Source organism: Symphalangus syndactylus, chromosome 19 (assembly GCF_028878055.3).
Source record: "Symphalangus syndactylus isolate Jambi chromosome 19, NHGRI_mSymSyn1-v2.1_pri, whole genome shotgun sequence".
In the NCBI taxonomy this organism is placed as follows: domain Eukaryota; kingdom Metazoa; phylum Chordata; class Mammalia; order Primates; family Hylobatidae; genus Symphalangus; species Symphalangus syndactylus.
Genome location: NC_072434.2, coordinates 13,135,844 through 13,157,352, shown reverse-complemented (window position 1 = coordinate 13,157,352; position 21,509 = coordinate 13,135,844). Strand labels below are relative to the sequence as shown.

General features: G+C 34.8%; 1 protein-coding gene across 7 annotated transcripts in view; it reads left to right on the top strand.

The window, feature by feature from the left end:
• The window catches only part of SYT14 (synaptotagmin 14), a 235,305-nt gene that overhangs the window by 78,309 nt on the left and 135,487 nt on the right, over window positions 1-21,509 (top strand). For 3 of the 7 annotated variants that reach the window (XM_055233504.2, XM_055233506.2, XM_055233501.2), the window contains exons 2-4: window positions 47-151; window positions 550-1,965; window positions 5,934-6,149. In XM_055233504.2, coding sequence (XP_055089479.1) covers window positions 870-1,965; window positions 5,934-6,149 — 1,312 coding nt within the window. In that variant the 5' untranslated portion in view covers window positions 47-151; window positions 550-869. The remainder of the gene's footprint in view (window positions 1-46; window positions 152-549; window positions 1,966-5,933; window positions 6,150-21,509) is intronic. The other 4 variants (XM_055233507.2, XM_055233508.2, XM_055233509.2 and 1 more) reach the window with 2 other exon arrangements.

Below are 21,509 nucleotides of genomic sequence, written 5' to 3'. Positions count from 1 at the left end.
AGAGTGATTTTGTTTTATACTTTTTGCAAATCTTTTTAATGACTAGCATAATGGAAGACAGCTGGATTCTCATTTCTGCCTCTACATTCAATCTGTCATGTAGCCTCTGGATAACTCCAGTGTTCACTTGTGAGCCAATGAGAATGAAAAAGTTAAGTACCCCCTTGCTGTTATTGTAAAACTAGTCTTGACCTTGAGGATCCCTTGAAAATGTCTCAGGGAACTTAATTTTTCTGAGCCTTGTTTTTCTTTCACTTATTAAATAGGAATAATAATATTTACCTCCTAGAATTACTGTAAAATCAAGTAGGATAAAATGTGTCAATTACAATGCCTTGCATATAGTAGCCACTCAGCAAGTGTCCACACCTCCCCTCCCCTATTCTTACCACTATGCAAAATTGTTTAGATGTTTCTCTTTAATATTTTTCTTAATGTGAAATGATACTGGGTAGTTTATTAGTAAGATAGGGTAGTTCCCTTACATAGACTATTATTAAGCAAACTAAAAGTACATAATAAAAATCCTTTTTATACTTCTTCTTTCAGGTATAGAATAAAAAACCAATAGTATTTGAGGGAAAAATATTGTCTTGCTGCTGTTATAATAGCTGTGGAGTGAGAAAAAATGTCATAACGTTTAAACCAAGTGGTTTGATTTTTTTTTTTCGGAAGAATCTTTACTTCAACATATTTCTTTCAATGCATAGTGTATTTACAGAAAGATTAAAAGCTACAATGTGAATTGCTAATATTGAGCTGACGAATAGCAACATTTAAGTAAATGTTAAATTCAAGTTCCAAAGTGGTTGATATTTTGAGAAGAGAAAATTCCATTATTGCACCTTTTAGGAACAAGGAATTAGAAAATGGCATTTTTCAGAAATTTCCAACAGAATCTGCCTTCAGTGTCCTCTCTGGTAGACACAATCAGTAGTGCTGTAGAGGATTTGACCACTGCTGTTGGAGAGGTCAGCTATGCTTTAACTGACTCAGTTGCTGAGCAGGTAACAAGTATGATAAGTGGCTTTCAACCAGAAGAGGAAAGCTCTGTAGCAGAAGAAGCTGTAGACACTATTAAACAAAAAAATGCCGGGTTAACAGAAGTCTCCAAAAACACTAATTGTCAGAAAACACAAGCCAATTTAGAGCATAGAGCAAAGCAAATAAATACTTGTAAAACTTCACAAAAGCAAGATCAAGGAATACATGAAGAAAGAGTGTTTAAACGTGTTAATGATAGGCAACAGACTCTATCAGAATATCAAGACACTGGTAATACTGGTGATTCTTCTTTGAAAGGCTGCATGAATAATGGAGGGATATCAGTTATCAGACAGAATACAAGGGCTGGATCTGTTTGTCAAGAACTTGAAAGTACTGACAGATGTGAAACATTTGGAGTAGGAATTTCCAATAATGGTAAGAATGATTTAAAGGAGGTAGGATATCAAGAAATGAAAGGAAATCAGAAGAATGCCAATGGAATAAACAAATTGTATGAGCAAAAGAAATACGTTGGTACAGATAATTGTAAAAAGGGAGAATATCCTAAATCTCGACATGTATATTTGGGAAGAGCTCAAGAGAATATGGGGCATTTCAATAAATATAAACATCTTCCCGATTTAGGGCATTCAGATCATTTAAAGAAAGCTGAAAAATGTGTTAAAAGTAAAGCATCCAAAGGGAATGAGTGTTCAGGAAATGAATGTTCTTTAAAAGATATTTTGACAAGCAATAGGCATATGACACAGAAATCCATTATAAAAGAAGACATACATCCAGCGCCATCAACTAATTCTAAAGATAAGTTATCTGGGAAAATTGAAGAACAAATAAATTCAAAGAAATACTGTAAAATGAACGAAGACATAATACCAAAGAAAACTGAGGCCATTTCTGCCAAGAAAGGAACAGCAAAGAGTAAAGATGAAAAATATTCTAAGATAATACCAGAAAAAGGTGAGGTCTCCTAATGTTGGTGTGAGTGATTAATTTTTCTCTTGATTTTTTTAAATTACTAAAACATCATCCAAATTTCTCAGCTTTCCTGTTCATGTGTCTATATTTAAGACTTTCTTGAATCCTTTTACTGGGAAACATTTTTAAAGCCATTCAGTATTTTTTCTAAAATCATTTCAAGAGCATTCATGTTATTTGTCCCACTAAGTATTGCCCTGTTCCCTGCATTATTTGGCCAACTTTTCAGCAGCCCTAGTTTTTCTTAATGTCCATTTATTTTACAACCAGAAACTCCATGTTTTCTTACATGCTTTATTTGGAGTTTATTTGATGTGCTGTAGTTGCATTTGAAATTTTTATATAACTAACTCTGAAGCCCCTTATACAGTATTGCTCTTTGGATCTATCCAAATTTATATCAAATGTTTAATTATTTCCTTGAGAGCAATAGATTTTATTTTATTCAATAATGTGGTTCGCAATGTATTTTTATTCATTTTGCCCATACATTAAAAATTTTATACTACTGCCCTGTTTACAATAAGTATACATGAACAATCTGTTATTATTCATGAGTTCTCTATGTAGAATTAGGATTCTGACTAAGCATTTATAGTTTTCAATGACAGCAATTCTGATAATTTTCATTATTCACAGTATATGTGATAATTTTCAATATTCATTAGCAGCTCATACTGCTAATAATTACTTCTGGTAATCCCTTAGTCATATCCACTTATTGCTGATCTGATCACAAGGCCAAAAGTACACTGGCTTTTATTTATAAAATACACATCTGGAATTTTTCTCTAAGTTCATACTCTCATAAAATAACAAAAAGCCGAATAGCAGTAATGAGGAAGACTTTTCAGTTCTGCTACAACTTCATACATAATAGAGATCTGCTATTTATCTATTATATGAGTGGTTTTACAGTGATGTAGCAGGGGCTAATGCAGGATGGATGAACTAACTTAAAAGAAATGTCAGTTTCTGAAAATGTATCCATTTTGGAGTCTATTCTTCTAGCAATTTTTTGTTTTTTGTTTTTTGTTTTGAGACAGAGTCTTGCGCTGTCGCCAGGCTGGAGTGCAGCGGTGCAATCTCGGCTCACTGCCATCTCCGCCTCCCGGGTTCAAGCGATTCTCCTGCCTCAGCCTCCCGAGTAGCTGGGACTACAAGCACGCACCACCACGCCCAGCTACTTTTTGTATTTTTCGTAAAGATAGGGTTTCACCATGTTGGCCGGGATGGTCTTGGTCTCCTGACCTCGTGATCCACCTGCCTCAGCCTCCCAAAGTGCTAGGATTACAGGCGTGAGCCACTGTGCCTGGCCATTCTAGCAGTTTTTTGATTGTCAGATTTAGTGACTTTAGGTAGGCCTAGTTTAGTTCTGGTAGACTTATTGCTTAAAGTAGCAAAAATTAAAAAATAATGTAAAATAGTTTACATATTATTTTATTCAGAAAATAATGATAGAATGGATACTAGTAATAAATACAAGTAGCATGTAAGGTTTTTAACTTTTTAAATTTGTTTTCATTAAGAAGCATGCTAGTACCTAAAGAAACCAAATATTTCTAACATATTCCACAATATAGTCAGTACTAAACTTAAACACACAATGTTCCCTAATGATTTTCAAAAATTGTTTGACCCATAGATTAACCCTTCATTTAGCTGAACGGTAATATTACTGGTACCTGTGTTCCAGGTTCTGACACAGGGTTGATAAGGTATGGAAAAAGGAGGGAGGCCAGGCACGGTGGCTCACGCCTGTAATCCCAGCACTTTGGGAGGCTGAGGTGGGTGGATCATGAGGTCGAGATCGAGACCATCCTGGCCAACATGGTGAAACCCCGTCTCTACTAAAAATACAAAAATTAGCCAGGCATGGTGGTGGGTGCTTGTAATCCCAGCTACTCGGGAGGCTGAGGCAGGAGAATTGCTTGAACCCAGGAGGTGGAGGTTGCAGTGAGCCAAGATCACGCCACTGCACTCCAGACTGGCAACAGGGCAAGACTGCTCAAAAAAAAAAAAAAAAAAAAAAAAAAGAGAGAGAGAGAGAAAGGAGGAAGAGTTTTCTTCTTTATTTCTAAATGTAGGTTATGTTAGGTAATGTTTTTTAATAGGTGAAGTTTGACCACAGACTAGTTACCCTCCTCAAGAGACTCAAAACCCTCTACTGCTTTAAGATCCCCACCATGGTATCCCAGAAAGTGCTAACAGCTCTGCACTGCGAGTCAGAGGTCTTATGGCTCGGCCATCTCATTGTTGTCTAATGGTATTTTCTGCAACAATGAAAAAGTCTTACATCTCTGCATTGTTCCATATAGTAACCGCTAGCTGCATGTGGCTGTTGAGCACTTCAAATGTGGCTAATAGCATGGGGAACTGGGTTTTAATTTCTGTTTAATTTTAATTAGTTTAAATAGCCACATGTGACTGTTGGCTACATATTGGGCAAGCACTGCCACAGTATATGACATTGCTGATAGCATTACCCATTTATGGCTTTATTTTACTGATTTAAAAACTAGGACTAGACTAGATGACATATAACCTCCTTCTGACTCTAAGCATTTAGTTTCTGTCCTGTATTTAAAAATTACTTACCCTGTAACTCCCACTCAAATTTCAACCTCGATTTCTTTACTACAGATGCTTAACTGACTACAAAGAGAAAAATAACCAGATTGAACTCATGAATTTTAACTACTGTAGTCTCTTCACCTTTCTAGAATTGTTTAATAATTCTAAGAAAGTTAACACGATTGTGCAGTTTCAAAGTGGTTACCTTTTTAAAAAACTGGTAATAACTAGTGCTTTTTAGAACAATAAAAAATTTAGACCTCCTGAAAGTTTTGTTTGAAATTTAGGTATATTTAAGTAAAATTTTCCTAGAAATTCTGCCTTTCACAAGCAGTAACTGTTAACAGTTTGGTGTATATCCTTCCAGATAGTTTTGTCTGTGCATACCTAGACTGCATTATGTGTGTGTATATGCCACGTTGTGTGTATATATATTTTTCAAATGGGAATATAATTATAACTTCTACTTTTTTACCTCCTTTTTTCTCATAACATGATACTGTAGTTATTCTTTCCCTGAGAGTTCTTTTAAGTTCACATCCTCATTTTTAATGACTGCATAGTATATCATTGAATAGATATATCATAATTTATTTAAACAAAGCCCACTGATGGACATCTAGGTTATCTCTTTTACCATTATATACAGTGCAGTGAATTGTCTCAAAAATATATCTTTATTCATCTGTTAATTAATTTCTTAGGCTGAATTCTTAGAAATAGAATTGGTAAATTCCTGGAAATGGATCAGATTATGCAGATTTAAAAATTTGATATATTTTGGCAAATTGCTCTCTAGGAAAGTAGTATCACTTATAATTTCACCAATAGTATATACCTGTCCATTGCTGTATTTTACTGCTAGCACTGAGCATTACCAGTTTTGAAAATTTTGCCCAAAACGAGAACCAGAAATGTGTCTTTTAATGTGAATTATTTGAATCAGATGTATAGTACTGGCAATACTTTGAACTTCACTTGTGTGCTACCTATACTTTAAAAAATGTAAAATGGTAGGTAAGTATTATAATTTCCTTTATATGTAACATGATTGAAAAATCCCTGTGACTAACAAACATTATTTATATAATAGAATGTACAAACTGATCTTTTTCCAAAGCTTGGGCTTCTTATGTGAAAAAATTGTATTTTTTTAAATCTGAAAATTCAGGTTGTATATATATATGTGTGTGTGTGTGTGTGTGTGTATGTATATATGTGTGTGTGTGTATATATGTGTGTTTATATATATAACTTCAGCAAATTTTCCATACTTTATTGTGTAAAAATTATCATTTGATGGGCCCATTAGGGCCAGGTGAGGGGAGGGAAATTTTTTTTCAATTACTGTTTGTTCTTCATGTCATTCCAAATAGATAATTCCTACATGGACAAAGATGAGCATGGTTCGTCCTCTGAAAGTGAAGATGAAGCACTGGGTAAATATCATGAGGCCTTATCCAGAACACACAATTCCAGACTACCACTGGCAGATTCTAGACAAAAGAACTATGCTTGGGAAACAAGGCAGAAATACAGTCCTCTATCCGCAGAGTATGATGGATACAGTAGTGAAGCATCAATAGATGAAGGTAAGATGGGCTGTTTTATTTTTTTTACATGACACACTATAGTATTCGATTACTCGTGCCTGAAATTCTAGGAATCTGTGGTTGCAGAATAAACAAGAGAGCACACACAGTAGAGTCACATTTCTGGGAATGTAATTTATTCAAATTCATATCTTTGGGCTCAGGCCAAAAATCAAAACCAATACCAAAACACCCCAAAGCAAAAACCAAATAATTTACGTAATGTGATAATTGTAGCTCTCATTTCACAGTGAACATATGCTTAGCAAGCATGATATGAAAGATGTGAATCTGCTGTTCTCTCAGATGGAATCGGTTTCTCTATACCTGTTATAGGAACTGATAGAGTTTAAGTCTCTCACGGTGTTGAATATGATTCCAGTGTGTAAATGTATGCTGTTTCATTCAATATGGCTCCTAAACACCAGCCAAATGTTGCACATGGCAGACAGCGGAAGAAATGGTAATCTGTTTTGTGCAGAAGGGAAAACTGTCTGAGATGAATTTATTGAGAGCTAGTACTATGTTATACCATTCTTTAAAGGCAATTTAAGGTATTTTCAAGTATTTCAGTAATTTGAAGGATTATTTGTCTCTAGTTGATTTTGTGTTATGTGCTGAAATAGACTTTAGAACTCAACCTGTATAGAAGATGTCAGTCCACTTATACATGTTTTTACGTCTTTCTGTGACATAAATAAGACAGGTTTTGCCATTAATTAAAGCATATTTCTTTCCACATTTAAATAAATTATTCACTTTCTTAATAGAATGTATGGCTACTCATCATGATTATTATCTTTATACCCAGATATGAGGGACAGAATAATATATCCTAGATATCATTTTTATCATTATACATAAACACAAGCTATCCTTGATTTTGTAGCAGTGACTTAATGTTTTAGGGCCTATTACTATTGATGACTTAAAGTCTTATCCTGGCATGAACAGTCGTCAAAGGGGATAAATCATCTATTACTGTATTTGGCTTCATGCCAACTAAAGATTAATGCACCTCAATTCTTATGTCTGCTAGTACACAGATATAATAATAAATTAATCAAATACTGAATGATTACTGTATGGTCATTATGAGATTCAAGGGAAGAAATAAAAAATATCTGACAGGTATTCTACCCTCAAAAATACATTTTAGGACTAGGGAAAATAAGACATGTGCTTACTAAGTTAATTAAATAATGCAAAGCAGTAAAACCAGTCCCCAAGTTATGTATACCCCTGGTACATGAATAGTAGAGCAGGAAGAGAATGTGTTTTGAGATCTGGTCCTTGTTAACATTCTGGCCATATCTCTTAATATGTTAGCTGTGAAACCTTTGGCAATATAGTTCATTGTTTTTAGATTTCTTTCATTGTCTGTAAAATATGAATAAAACTGAACTGGTAGGGTTGCCATGAAAATTAAATGATATATGTGGTACAGTTTTTAGCATAGTGTCCGATAGCTATTAGGTAAGTGATCAGTAAATGTAGCTAATTATAATGGTAGTGAAAAGAGTGATGGTCATGAGCAAGCCCTGAGTGTGCATTCCCTTTTTGCAGGCACATTTAGGATTTACTTTCTATCCATTTCTCTTAACTCTTACCCCAACACCCCTCTGCTGTCTTGAGCACTTCTTGGTAGTTCTGTTAGTTTAGCCTGACTTTATAGCCTATGGAAAGAGGAGTGAGGAGAGAGGTATACAACCTAGGTGCTTCTACTATTCTTGCCCTAACCTCTGCAAGTGGTCCAAGTGTTCCACAATCACCTTCTCATTTTATTTTACCCATATATTTAGGACCTATCCTGTACTTCTTTACACATTTCTACCCTAAATTGTTTGATGAAACACTTAATTTTAGGCATTCTAAGATGAGATTTGTTTATTTTGTAAACATGAAAAGCTTTCGTGAACGCTTTTTAGCAGTCATACACTGCTAGATACTGTGGATATGAAGATCATAAACTTGTTTCTCTCAAAAAGCCTACTGACTGGAGGAGGAAAATCAGTGAGTATATATGTAATATGATGAGAGGTCTGTTAGTCACATGAACAAAGTGCAGTAGAAATACAGAGGAAGAAAAAAAAAAGACAAACTTTTTTGAGATGGAGTCTCACTCTGTTGCCCAGGCTGGAGTGCAGTGGCACGATCTTGGCTCACTGCAACCTCTGCCTCTTGGGTTCAAGAGATTCTCCTGCCTCAGCCTCCCGAGTGGCTGGGATTACAGGCACCTGCCACCATGCCCAGCTCATTTTTGTATTTTTAGTAGACACGGGGCTTCACCATATTGGCCAGGCTGATGTCGAACTCCTGACCTTGTGATCTGCCCGCCTCGGCCTCCCAGAGTGCTGGGATTACAGGCATGAGCCACCACACCCAGCTGACAAAACTTTAAAAAATAAAAATAAAAAAAGATACACAGAGTAGGTGATTTCGAGTTTGGGAGGTAGGAATCTGAGGAAGCCTAATGGGGTCTAGGTGAGTTAGACTTGAGTGAGAATTAGTTCAGCAAGCATGGAATAGGGATTTCATGCAATCATGAATCCAAAAGAAAGTGTATTTCAGTGCCTGTAACTTGGGATCTTTGTTCGAAGAAGGGGAATGCCTTGCTCAGTAGTTTTTAAGCAGGAGAGTGTGATAAAATGTAGAGAATATTTCAGGGATAGAGAGAAATCCACTTGACTCCAACATAGGTGCATTTGTACACATACTATCTATATACATTAATCGAGATTTTTAAGCAGGAGAGTGTGATAAAATGTAGGGAATATTTCAGGGATGGAAAGAAATCCACTTGGCTCCAACATAGGTGCATCTATACACATACATCTGAGGGAATAGAAGATAAAATTGAAAAGAGAGATGAGGTCTAAGGCCTGGAGTGCCCCCTGACTAGGAAGATAGGGTTTAATTTGTTTGCCAGTGAGAATTTGCTGAAAAGTTTTTTACTAAGGAACCATAATCAGGGTTGTGCTTTAGAAAGATTAATTTAGCAGCAAGCAGACTATCAGAAAAGATACCAGTTAAGGAGACCTTTGGGGTAGTATATATGGAAAATGATAAAAGTCTGAATTACAGTAGTGGCAATGGAAATAAAGGAAGATAGGAGAGAGATTATTGAGGTAGAACTTACTGGATTTAGGAACTGAATGTGTTTGGAACATTTGGAAAAAGAAAGGAAGCATCATAGATGACTGATTTCCATCATGTAGGATGAGGAGAATGATGATGTCATTAATATAAATATGAAATCCAGAGAGCGACCTGTGTTTGGTTGGAAGTGAGCAGTGGATAAGAGATATAGTAAATGATTTTACATATGTGATGAGGCAGGATATTTAAGCAGTTGGAAATGGCTGTCAAGCTTGTAATCATGAATGCGTTTGAGGGAGAAGTTTTCAGATCATATATGCTTAGAGAACAGAAACTATGGGCATGAATTAAATTGATGAAGGAGAATGTGTGGAGAGAAAAGATCAGAGAATCATTTCCTTTGACAAGAGAATTAAGGGCATCATGTAAAGACACAAAGAAACAGTAAGAGAGATAAAGAGGAGAATCAGAAAAATGTTATATTTTATCAGCCGTGGAAGAAAAGTTTTAGAAGAAGAAGGAAGGCAGCGTGGTTGGGGAGGATGATAATTCAGATAAACCCCTTTGTCCAGTAGAAGTTGATCAATCATTTTCAATTAGAGTTTTAGGAGAGTAATAAGGAAGTCAGATTGAATGTTGTTAAGGAGAGGATAAGTGGTAAGGAAGTATACATTTGCCGCCTTCACTTTCTTACCATCTATTCTCTCTTTATCAACTTTGAGAGTCAGAGAGGTAGTTGAGGGGTTTTGTTTATAACCCAACTGTTCACCTTCTTCCTCCCGCTCACTGATACTCTCCTCTGGTGTATATTTGGGAAGGAGGGGGATTTGCGTCTCCACCTGGTGGTTGCCCCTTTGCAAAGCTGCCACTGCAGAAACTGCTACTTTGTGGCTGATCACCCACCTAAGAGAACTGCTGGGTACAGTTCTCTTGATAGGACTTCATTCGTTTTTCTGTGTGAGTAGAAAATAAATGACACATAAGGGAAGAGATGAATAGAGTAAGTTACACTTCTTACTGCTGTGACCCTTTGGTCTGCATGTGACCATCACACAAGTTTATAAAGGTTAAACTTGACTAATGTGAGTTAACTAAAGGGAATCACAAGGTAGAAGGAAAAATATTTTAAAATACGTTTTTTACATGGCATAATATTTACCTCATTAATGCTAATAAGGGACCTTTAGTCTGTTTCTCAACAGCCTAAGTATTCCATTTGAGAAGCTTTGGAACAGCCAATTTTGAAAACAAATCTGTAGGAGTAGAGAAGATTAGAGAGGACCTGAAGAGGTATTAGGAGAGACCAGTGCAAAAGAACTTTTACCAGATGGTGAGGACTGCCATTTATTGAGTTCCTACTATGTGCCTCACTCTGTTTCTGTTATGCCGTCATATTTAATTTGCATTGCCATGTATTGTGGTAGGTAAGATTCTACAGAATTGAAGTGACTTTAAGTTGATTTCTTTTTAACCCAAAGTCACACAGCAAGATAAAAACTATACTTGGCAAGTTGACAGCAAAATTAATGTTATTTGGCTTTCATTAGGTCATCACTGCTACTTTAGTAGTCTCCCTAAGTCTATTTCATACAAGATGAATCCCTTCAGTTGGTCCTTTAGAGCAGTTTATATGTTATAAATCTGAAATACACATATTCTAGAAAAAGTAAGAAAATGTAATGGCATATTTGTTGATCATGTTTTCTCCTCTAGGTGGCCATATTAATCTTCTGGGTTCTTTCTTGGAAGTATGAAAGGGATGATATCTGTAAGAAATTTTTCTAGAAAAAAGAAACATTAAAATAATTCGTCAAATCCTTTTGTTCACAATTTTAATTTTTTTTTTACTGTGTTGTGCTTAAAATTAAGGGCATTTTCTGATAAACCTCTTATTTTAAAAAGGTCAGTGTCAAAATATGGTTTGTGGATATCCCGTTTAATTGACGAGCTAGACCAACCTCTGAAATTTCATTCACGCTAATTAATACTTTCTATTTTTATATTAGGAGAAGCTTATTAAAGATGATTCTATATGAAGATGAAGTTCAGTGTAAAATTACTAGACTGTCTTTTGTTATTGATAGCTTTTTATTATTAGTTTACCATAGAGATTACATAGCTATACTTATATATTATGGAAAGCTGTATTATTAAATTTACATTATTTATTTTGGGAGCAAGTTAACATAAAACACCACTGAAAAATAATTTTCAGCATCACTTATGTCTTAGGGTATATAGCTTACACACACACACACACACACACACCCCTACTTGTCATTCTCTTTCTGTTATAGCTATATCACAAGCTTCATTCTATTAATTTTGATGTTATCTTAAAATTAGGACTACCAAAATATATTTATTTATTCCTTTTATTTATATTTTACTTTTATAATAATTTAATATTTAAGAGTAATAGATTATTTGTTTATATTTCATTTAAGTCCATTTTAACTGTTATATTAAAATTTTTTATTAATTTTCATAATTTCTTTGAAAAGTGGAAAAGTACTAAAAATTCTCTCTGTATTTTCCAGAATTCTTTGATATAAAAATAGTGTAGTGACTTTGAATAGTTAAAGTTAGGTATATTACATTTGACTCTTGAATAACCCAGGAGTTAGAGGCACTGATCCCCCCATTCAGTCAAAAATTCACATATAACTTTTGATTCACCAAAAGCTTAATTACTGATAGCCAGCTGTTGACTGGAAGCCTTTATTGATAGTATTAACAGTCAATTAATGCATATTTTTAATTTTATCTGTATTATATGCTGTATTATTACAGTAAAGTGAGCTAGAAAAAAGAAAATGTTATTAAGAAAATTATAAGGGGACTTGGGCGCAGTGGCTCATGCCTATAATGTCTCTACAAAAAATTTTGAAAAACTAGCCAAGCCTGGTGGCCCATGCCTGTAACCTTACTTTCTCAGGAGGCCAGGTTGGACGGACCAGTTAAGCCCAGGAGTTTGAGGTTGCAGTGAACTATGATCGTGTCACTATACTCCAGCATAGGCAACAGAGTGAGATCCTGTTCCAAAAAAAAAAACATAAGGAAAAGAAAATGTATTTACTATTCATTAAGTGAACATGGATTATCAAAAAGGTCTTCATTCTTGTCTTCATGTTAAGTAGGCTGAGGAGGAAGAGGAGGGGTTGGTCTTGCTGTCTCATCCATCCCAGAGATGGATGAAAATCTATTTATAACTACACTTGCACAGTTCAAACTCCAGTTGTTCAAGGGTCAACCATACATGTTTATTTAGATTTTTGGTAAACTTTTTTCTTAATTTCAGATTTTTATTTATGAATATCTCTCCTCTAAGGAATTCTTTATCAATGTGTATTATTTTTTAAATATGGCCAATTTGAAGGGGAAATAATCTTGACTCTTTTTACTGCATCTTTGGTGTTTTGGAGATCTTTTTATGTGATGGGATTAATTCCTCTCAATAGTGTAGAATTTTATTTTATTTTTTACATCTACAGTATTTTTCTCTTTTTATTCCTTATTGTGATAAAATATATACAGCACAAAACTTATCATTTAAATAATGTTTAAATGTACAGTTCAGTGTCATTAAGTATATTCACATTGTTGTACAACCATCACCACTATTCCATCTCTAGGATTTTTTCATCATCCTAAACAGAAACTTTATACCCATTAAAAAATAAGTCTTTATTCTCTCATCCCAGCCTCTGATAACCAGTATTCTACTTTCTGTGTCTATGAATTTGACTACTCTGGGTAGATCATATAAGTGGAATCATACTGTATTTGTCTCGCTTATTTCAGTCAGCATGATGTCATCAAGATTCATCCATGTTGTAGCATGTATCAGAATTTTATTCCTTTTTTTCCTTCAATTTTAAAATTGTGGTAAAATACAGATAACATAAAATTTACCATCCATTTTTAAGTGTACAGCTCAATAGTTTTCAGTTCTATTTTGTGCACCATCACCACTATCCATTTCTAGAACTCTTTTCATCTTATAAAGCTGAACTCCATACCCATTAAACAACTTTCCATTCCCCCTTCCCCCAACCCTGGCAGCCACCATTCTACTTTTTGCCCCTGTGATTTTAACTACTCTAAGTACCTCATATAAATGGAATCATACCCTATTTGTCTTTTTGTGACCAACTTATTTCACTTAGCATAATGTCCTCAATTTCGTCTGTGTTACAGCATGTATCAGAATATTCTTCCTTTTTTTTTTTTTTTTTTTTTTTTTGAGACGGAGTCTCGCTCTGTCACCCAGGCTGGAGTGCAGTGGCGCAATCTCGGCTCACTGCAAACTCCGCCTCCCGGGTTCACACCATTCTCCTGCCTCAGCCTCTCCGAGTAGCTGGGACTACAGGTGCCCGCCACCACGCCCAGCTAATTTTTTTTGTATTTTTAGTGGAGACGGGGTTTCACCGTGGTCTCGATCTCCTGACCTCGTGATCCGCCCGCCTCGGCCTCCCAAAGTGCTGGGATTACAAGCGTGAGCCACCACGCCCGGCCAATATTCTTCCTTTTTAAAGCTGAATAATACTCTGTTTTGTGCATGTGCCATATTTTGCTTAACCATTTACCCATTGGTGGACACTTGTATTGCTTCTGTGTTTTAGCTGTTGTGAATAATGCTGCTGTGCACATGGGTGTACAAATCTCTTTGAAACTCTTCTTTCAGTTCTTTTGAGTATGGACCCAGAAATGAAATTGGTGGCTCTGTGGTAATTCTATTTTTAATTTTTTGAGAAACTGCCATACTGTTTTCCACTGTGACTATACTATTTTACATTTCCTCCAGTAGCGTACAAGGGTTCCAATTTCTCTGCCTCCTAACCAGCACTTATTATTGTCTGTTTTTTCAAAATAATAGCCATTCTAATAGGTATGAGGTGATATCTTACTGTAGTTTTGATTTGCATCTCCTTAATTATTAGTGACACTGAACATCTTTTCATGTGCTTATTGGCTATTTGTATATCTTTTTTGGAGAAATGTCCAAATCTTTTTCCCATTTTGGAATCGCGTTGTTTGTTGGTTGGTTGTTGAGTTTTAGGAATTCTTCATATATTTTGGATAATAATCTCTTATCAGATATACAGTTTGCAAATATTTTTTCCCATTCTGGGATAGCATTTTTTACTCTGTTGATAGTATCTTTTGATAAACAAAATGTATTAATTTTCATGAAATCCACTTTGTGTATTTTTTGTTGTTTTCTGTGCCTTTGGTGTCATATCCAAGAAATCTGCCAAATCCAGTGTTAACAAGCTTTTTATCTATGTTTTCTTCTAAGAGTTTTATAGTTTTAAGTCTTATGGTTATGATGTGATCCACTTTGAGTTAATTTTTATAAATGATACTCGGCAAGGGTTCAGTTTCATTCTTTTACATTTGGATATTCAGTTTTCCCAGCACATTTGTTAAAAAGCCTTTTCTACATTGCATGGTCTTGGTCCCCTGTCAAAAATCATTTGACCATATATGCAAGGTTTTATTTCAGGACTCTCTGTTTCATTCCATTGGTCTATATGTTTGTCTTTAGCCAGTTTTGATTACTGTAGCTTTATAGTACATTTTGAAATCAAGAAGTTTGAGTCCTCCAGCTATGTTTCTCTTTTTCAGAATTGGGATCTCTTTGAGATTCCATATGAATTTTAGGAGGTTTTTCTATTTCTGCAAGAAATGTCACTGGAATTTTGTGGAGGTGGCATTAAATCTGTAAATCACTTTGGGTATTATTGACATCTTAACATTAAGTTTTCTAAGCATCAACATAGTGTGTCTTCTCATTTATTTATTTATGTCTTCAATTTCTTTTGGAAATGTTTTACAGTTTTCACCGTACAAGTCTTTCACCTCCTTAGTTAAGTTTATTTCTAAGTATTTTATTCTTTTTGGTGTAATTGCAGATGGAATTGTTTTCTTAGAAATTTCCTTTTCAGATTGTTCATTGTTAGTGTATAGAGATGCAGCTGATTTTTTTTAGTGTTGACTTTGTTTCCTGCTACTTTGCTGGATTTATTAGTTTTTTTTTTTTTTTTTGGAGTCTTGCTCTGTTGCCCAGGCTGGAGTGCAGTGGTGTGATCTTGGCTCACTGCAACCTCTGCCTCCTGAGTTCAAGTGATTTTCCTTCCTCAGCCTCCCGAGTAGCTGGGATTACAGTTTCCTGCCACCATGCCCATGCCCAGTTAATCTTTATATTTTTACTAGTGATGGGGTTTCACCATGTTGGCCAGGCTGATCTTTAACTCCTGACCTCAAGTGATCCACCTGCCTCAGCTGCCCAAAGTGCTGGGATTATAGCTGTGAGCCCCTGCACCCGGTCTGATTTGTTTATTAGTTCTAGCAGTTTTTTGTAAGGTGGAATCTTTAGGATTTTCTGCATAGAAGATCATATAATCTGTGAGCAGAGATAATTTTTTCCTTTTCACTTTGGACGCCTTTTGTTTCTTTTTCTTGCCTAATTGCTCTGGCTAGGTCTTTCAGTACTATTTTGAGTTGAAGTGGTGAAAGTAGGCATGCTTGGCTTTTTCTTGATCTTAGAGGATAAGGTTTCAGTCTTTTATCATTGAGTATGATGAGGTGAGGAGTGTTTTAGGAAAGTATGTCAGCTTTCTTTATTGTTGGGATTCATGCATATCTGTGTGTGGCTGTTAGACAGGGAGGAGAGTCTGAGAGATCACTCACAAGAACAGTTTCTTGAGAGAGATTTAGGAACCAGACATGGTGAACTTGGCTCAGTAATAAAACTAATTAGTATGGGAAGACAGTGTTTTCTTTGTTTTGTTTTATTTTGTTGAGACAGGTTCTCTCTCATTTGCCCAGGCTGGAGTGCAGTGGCACAATAATGGCTTACTGCAGCCTTGACCTCCTGGGATCAAGCAATCTTCCACCTTGGTCTCCTGAGTAACTAGGACTACAGGTGTGCACCACCATGCCTGTCTTTTTTTTTTTTTTTTTTTGGTAGAGATGGGAGTTTCTCCACGTTGCCCAGGATGGGGCAGTTTTCGGTATAGCTTGCTATCTGTATCTGTTGATAGTATCATATGGTTTTTCTTCTTCAGCCATATGTGATGGATGGATTACATTCATTCATTTTCAAATGTTGAACCAGCCTGGCATACCTGGAATACAACCCAGTTGGTTGTGGTTTTTATTCATTACTGGACTTGATTTGCTACTGATTTGTTTGGGATCTTTGAATCTTTCTTCATGGAGATATTGGTCTGTAGTTTTCTTTTCTTGTAATATCTTTGGTATTAGGGTGATGCTGGCCTCATAGGATGAGTTAGGAAATATTCACTCTACTTCTCTCTTCTGAAAGAGAGTGTACAGAATTGGTATAATTTTTCTCATAAATGCTTGGTAGAATTTACCACTGAATTCAAAATTTCTGCTTTGGAAAGTTATTAATAATTGATTCAATTTTTAAATAGATATATACCTATTCAGGTCATCTGTTTCTTCTCGTGTGAGTTTTGGAATATTATGTGTTTTAATGAATTGGTTTATTTCACCTAGGTCATCAAATTTGTAGGCATAGAGTTGCTTATAATATTCTTTTGTTATCCTTTAATATCAGTGTGGCCAGTGGTGGTGGAGATTGCTATCTGTTTCTCAGGTTGTTTTCCTGTTATAGCTTTTACCTGATTGATGCCTGGGTTTTGTGAAGAGCAAGGGGGCCATTGTAAGACCTCAAAAACCTGTTTTAATAAATCCTGTAATGCCCACCTATTGTTGTTTAGGGATTTTTTTTTTTCTAAAAGAAGGTAACAAGAAGGAGAGAAATTTATTCTTTCCCTCTTTGCTAAGGACTGCTGTGCACTTTAGCATCTTCAGGACAAATAAGGGACAACTAGCAGAGAATGACTATGCCCGGAAGTAGAACAGGAAAGTAATACCTGGTGGAGCATTTAAATGCCATGGCAGAGTTAAGTTTCTTCCTTTTTTCTCTTCTTCATATGGTCATTTTTTTTTTTTTTTCGCAGAGAAGGGTATCATTGGAATCAACTGAAGATGCTAGATTAAGAAAGATTAAGTACACTGCCATCTAACTCAGATATTTTTGTATAGTATGACATAACAGAATGGTATCAATGCAGTTGAATTTCAGTAGCATACCAGCTGCTTCCATAGCCTTATGAAAAATAATTAGTTAAGCAGTGTTTTCTACCAGTTCTTCCTACTTTTGTCTCTTGTATTACCTTTTTATCACCATCTTTTACCTTTAGATTGCCCTAAGCACTTCATCAGGCTTGTCCCACACCAAGTATCTCTTATTCTCAAATCATGTTTTCCTCTCTTACTAGTAGAAAGATTCTTTACCACTAGAAGTTTCCAAGTTATCATTTATTTCCTTTCTAAAAATGGAAGTAAAAAGGGGGAGCAGAGGAAAACCTAGCTTGAGTTAGAGTATTAAACCATGTGAAATAATACTTGTTTGTTCATGATATTAACTCCTCATACCCACTTCTTTCATTTTTCATTAAAGTGACTCTGACTCTACTACCCAGTAAAAAAAAACCCCATCATTGAGAGGTAGAGTGTAAATATTAATAGTTACAAATAAATACTATAACAGAAGAATATATCAATTCTGTTGGTTTTTTATTTAAATACTTACTATGAAGACAATAATTAGAAACTGATTAATTTAGCTATACTGTTCTCCTAGTTTACTCTTCCATGTTTTCCATTCTGATTGTGATAGAAGCTTACCTATACATTTGCACTATTTATTTATGTATTCTCTAAATTTGTTCATAGTACTCCACAAATTATTGCATTTTCAATTTTTTTTTTGCCTTCAAACTGAGTTTTAATATGGGGCGGGATCATTCAAATATTCTTTCTTTCCAGTTACTGCTATCGTACAAACTAGAATAAGAATTAAGGGAGACAAAAAAAGTAGAAGTCAGTTATAATAGCAAAAACCTACATTGAAATGTTCAGATGATAATGTCAGAAGAACATGTCCTGTCTGTCCTCTCTTGAGGCAGATATTAATCATGGTTTGAGTTTTGAGAAGCAAAAAGAAGAGAGACCTGACTGAATGCAAACTTTACTGAACAATAGGGATAGACCATGAGAGCTGAGTTAAAGATATAAGTATATAAATTATACATTATGGTAATATGTTTCTCTGGCTTCATTCATGTTAAATAATTACAGAGCCATTTTAAAGAGGTAAATATCAACTGAATATCATTAGTTTTGGGTGAAATGGAATCGGGGTTCTATTTATTTTAATGTGTAATTCTAAAAAATCTTTCATCTAAGCAGTCTTAATGTGGAGCTCTCTTTTTGAGATTTCCTACCTTTGAGGAAATAAATTACATTGAAATCTTTGATGTGTGAGTCAAAAATTACCTTGAAAATATGAGGTGTTTTGACGCCTTAGAATATCTCTTTCATTTTGCTTGATATGTACTCATAAGGGTAAAGATTTTCCTAGAAAATCAGATTTTATTGAAGTCTGAGTTGTTGAAATGCCATCCACCAAAAGTAAGATCATTTAAATGGATTTTGAGTATAGTAAAGCAGTTACTTACTATTCAGATAGTTATGAAAAAAGCTTTTGGCTTTTTATAATTTAACCAATCTTTTAGTCATTGTGCCTTGATTTTAGTAGGTAAGTGAAAAACATCATGGGATTTTGGTCATTGGTAACTTTGGAAATTCTTCTTTAATTAAGTATAAATTTAATAAAGCATAACACTTTATAACGAAAATATTTACACCCTTAAACATTTTTACTTGTTTTTCAAAGAAAGAATATACCCTTAAACTTTTTTATAATTTCATAGTAAACAGCTTTTTAAAGATGATGGATTACAATATTTTGGAAGTCTAAAAAATCTGTATTTTTAGTACACTAATAAAAAGTATAGTTCTGCAAATAACAATAGCTATTAATTTATGAATGATTATGTGGTAAACACTATTGTGAACATTTTACATAAATTAACTCATTTAATGTTCATAATAACCATTAAGAGACAAGTTCTGTTAGTGTCCATATTTTGAAGATGAGGAAACTGAAACACAATGAGGTTAAGGAACTTAGGTCTAAGGTTAATAGCAAGTGTATGGCAGGGCCAAAATTTAAACACATGGTGTCTGCCCTCAGAGCTAATGCACCAAACTCCTCCACTGAAATAACTTAGATAACATAATAGGAGAAAATGTTCTTTTGTGTAACTGTTACACCCAAGTAAATCTTTATTGCTGTTTTATTTTTATTGTATAAGTAGTACATGTTCATTATAGGAAAATCAGAAGTTAAAATGTATATAAATATATATATATACACACATATATTTTTTAAATAGATGTAAGGGGTACAAGTACAGTGTTGTTGCATAGATATATTGCATAGTGGTGAAGCCTGGGCTTTTAGTGTAACCATTACCCAAATAGGGTACATTGTACTCATTAGGTAATTCTCATCCCTCACCCACCCACTTTCCCTCCACTTTTCGGAATCTTCAGTTTCTATTATTCCACTCTCTATGTCCACGTGTAAATATTACCTAGCTTCCACTTATAAGTGGGATCATGCAGTATATGATTTTATGCTTCCGAGTTATTTTACTTAAGATAATGGCCTCTAGTTCCATCCATGTTACTGCAAAAGACATGATTTCAGTTTTTTATGGCTGAGTAGTATTCTCTGGTAGTGTAAACTACATTTTCTTTATTCAGTCCTCTGTTGATGAACACTTAGGTTGATTCCATATTTTGCTACTGTGAATAGTGCTATGATAAACATATAAGTGCGGGTATCTTTTTTGATATAATGATTTCTTTTCCTTTAGGTATATACCCCAGTATTGGGATTGCTGGATCGAATGGTAGATCTACTTTTAATTCTTTCAGAAATCTACATACGTTTTCCTTAGAGGCTGTACTAATTTATATTCTCACTAACAGTATATAAGCGTACCCTTTTCTCCACATCCTTGCCAACGTGTTATTTTTTGACTTTTTAATAATAGCCATTCTGACTGGTGTCATATGCTTGTTGGCCATTTGCAAAATGTACGCCTTCTTTTGCAAAATGTCTATTAATTTCCTTTGCCCACTTTTTAATAGGGTTATTTGAGGGGTTTTGGTTGAGTTGTTTGCATTCCTCGTAGATTCTGGATATTATTACTCCTCTATCAGATGCATAGTTTGGAAATATTTTCTCCCATTTTTCAAGTTGTCTGTTGACTGTGTTGATTGTTTTTTTGCTGTGCAGATGCCTTTTAGTTTATATAGTCCTATTTGTCTATTTTTATTTCTGTTGTTTTTGCTTTTGATGTCTTAGTCATGAATTCTTTGTCTAGGCCAACATCCAGACGAGTTTTTCCTAGATTTTCTTCTAGAGTTTTTAAAGTTTCCAGACTTGTGTTTAAGTATTTAATTCATCTTGAGATAATTTTTGTATGTGGTGAGGGATAGGGGTCCAGTGTCATTCTTCTGCATGTAGCAGAGGAATGGAAATCCAATTTTCTTAGCACCATTTATGGAATAGCGTGTCATTTCCCCAGTGTATGTTTTGGTTGACTTTGTTAAAGATCAGTTATTTCTGGGTTCTCTATTCTGCTCCATTCATCTGTAAGTCTATTTTTGTACCAATATCATGCTGTTTTGGTTAGTATAGCCTTATAGTATAATTTGAAGTCAGGTCATGTAATGCTTCCAGCTTTGTTCTTTTGCTTAAGGTTATTTTGGCTATTTGGGCTCCTTGTTGGTTCTGTCTGAATTTAGGGATTGTTTTTTCTAATTCTGTGAAAAATGATACTGTTTTTTTGATGGGGATAGAACGCTTTGTGTAGTATGGTCATTTTAATAGTATCAATTCTTCCAATCCCTGAGCATGGGTTGTCTCTCCATTTGTTGGTATCATTGACAGTTTCTTTCATTAGTGTTTGGTAGTTTTCCTTGTAGAGATCTTTCACCTTCGTGGTTGAATGTAGTCCTAGGTGTTTTATTTTATTTTTTGTAGCTTATTATAAATGGAATTGCCATCCTGATTTGGATCTCAGCTTATTGTTGGTGTATAGAAATGCTGCTGATTTCTGCACATTGATTTTGTATCCTGAAACTTTACTGAATTGATCAGATCTTGAAGTCTTTTGGAGGAGTCTTTAGAGAGATGATTATTTTAGGCATAAGATTATACCATCAGCAAATGGAGATAATTTGACTTATTATTTTCCAATTTGGATGACCTTTCTTTCTTTCTCTTGCCTGATTGGTCTGCCT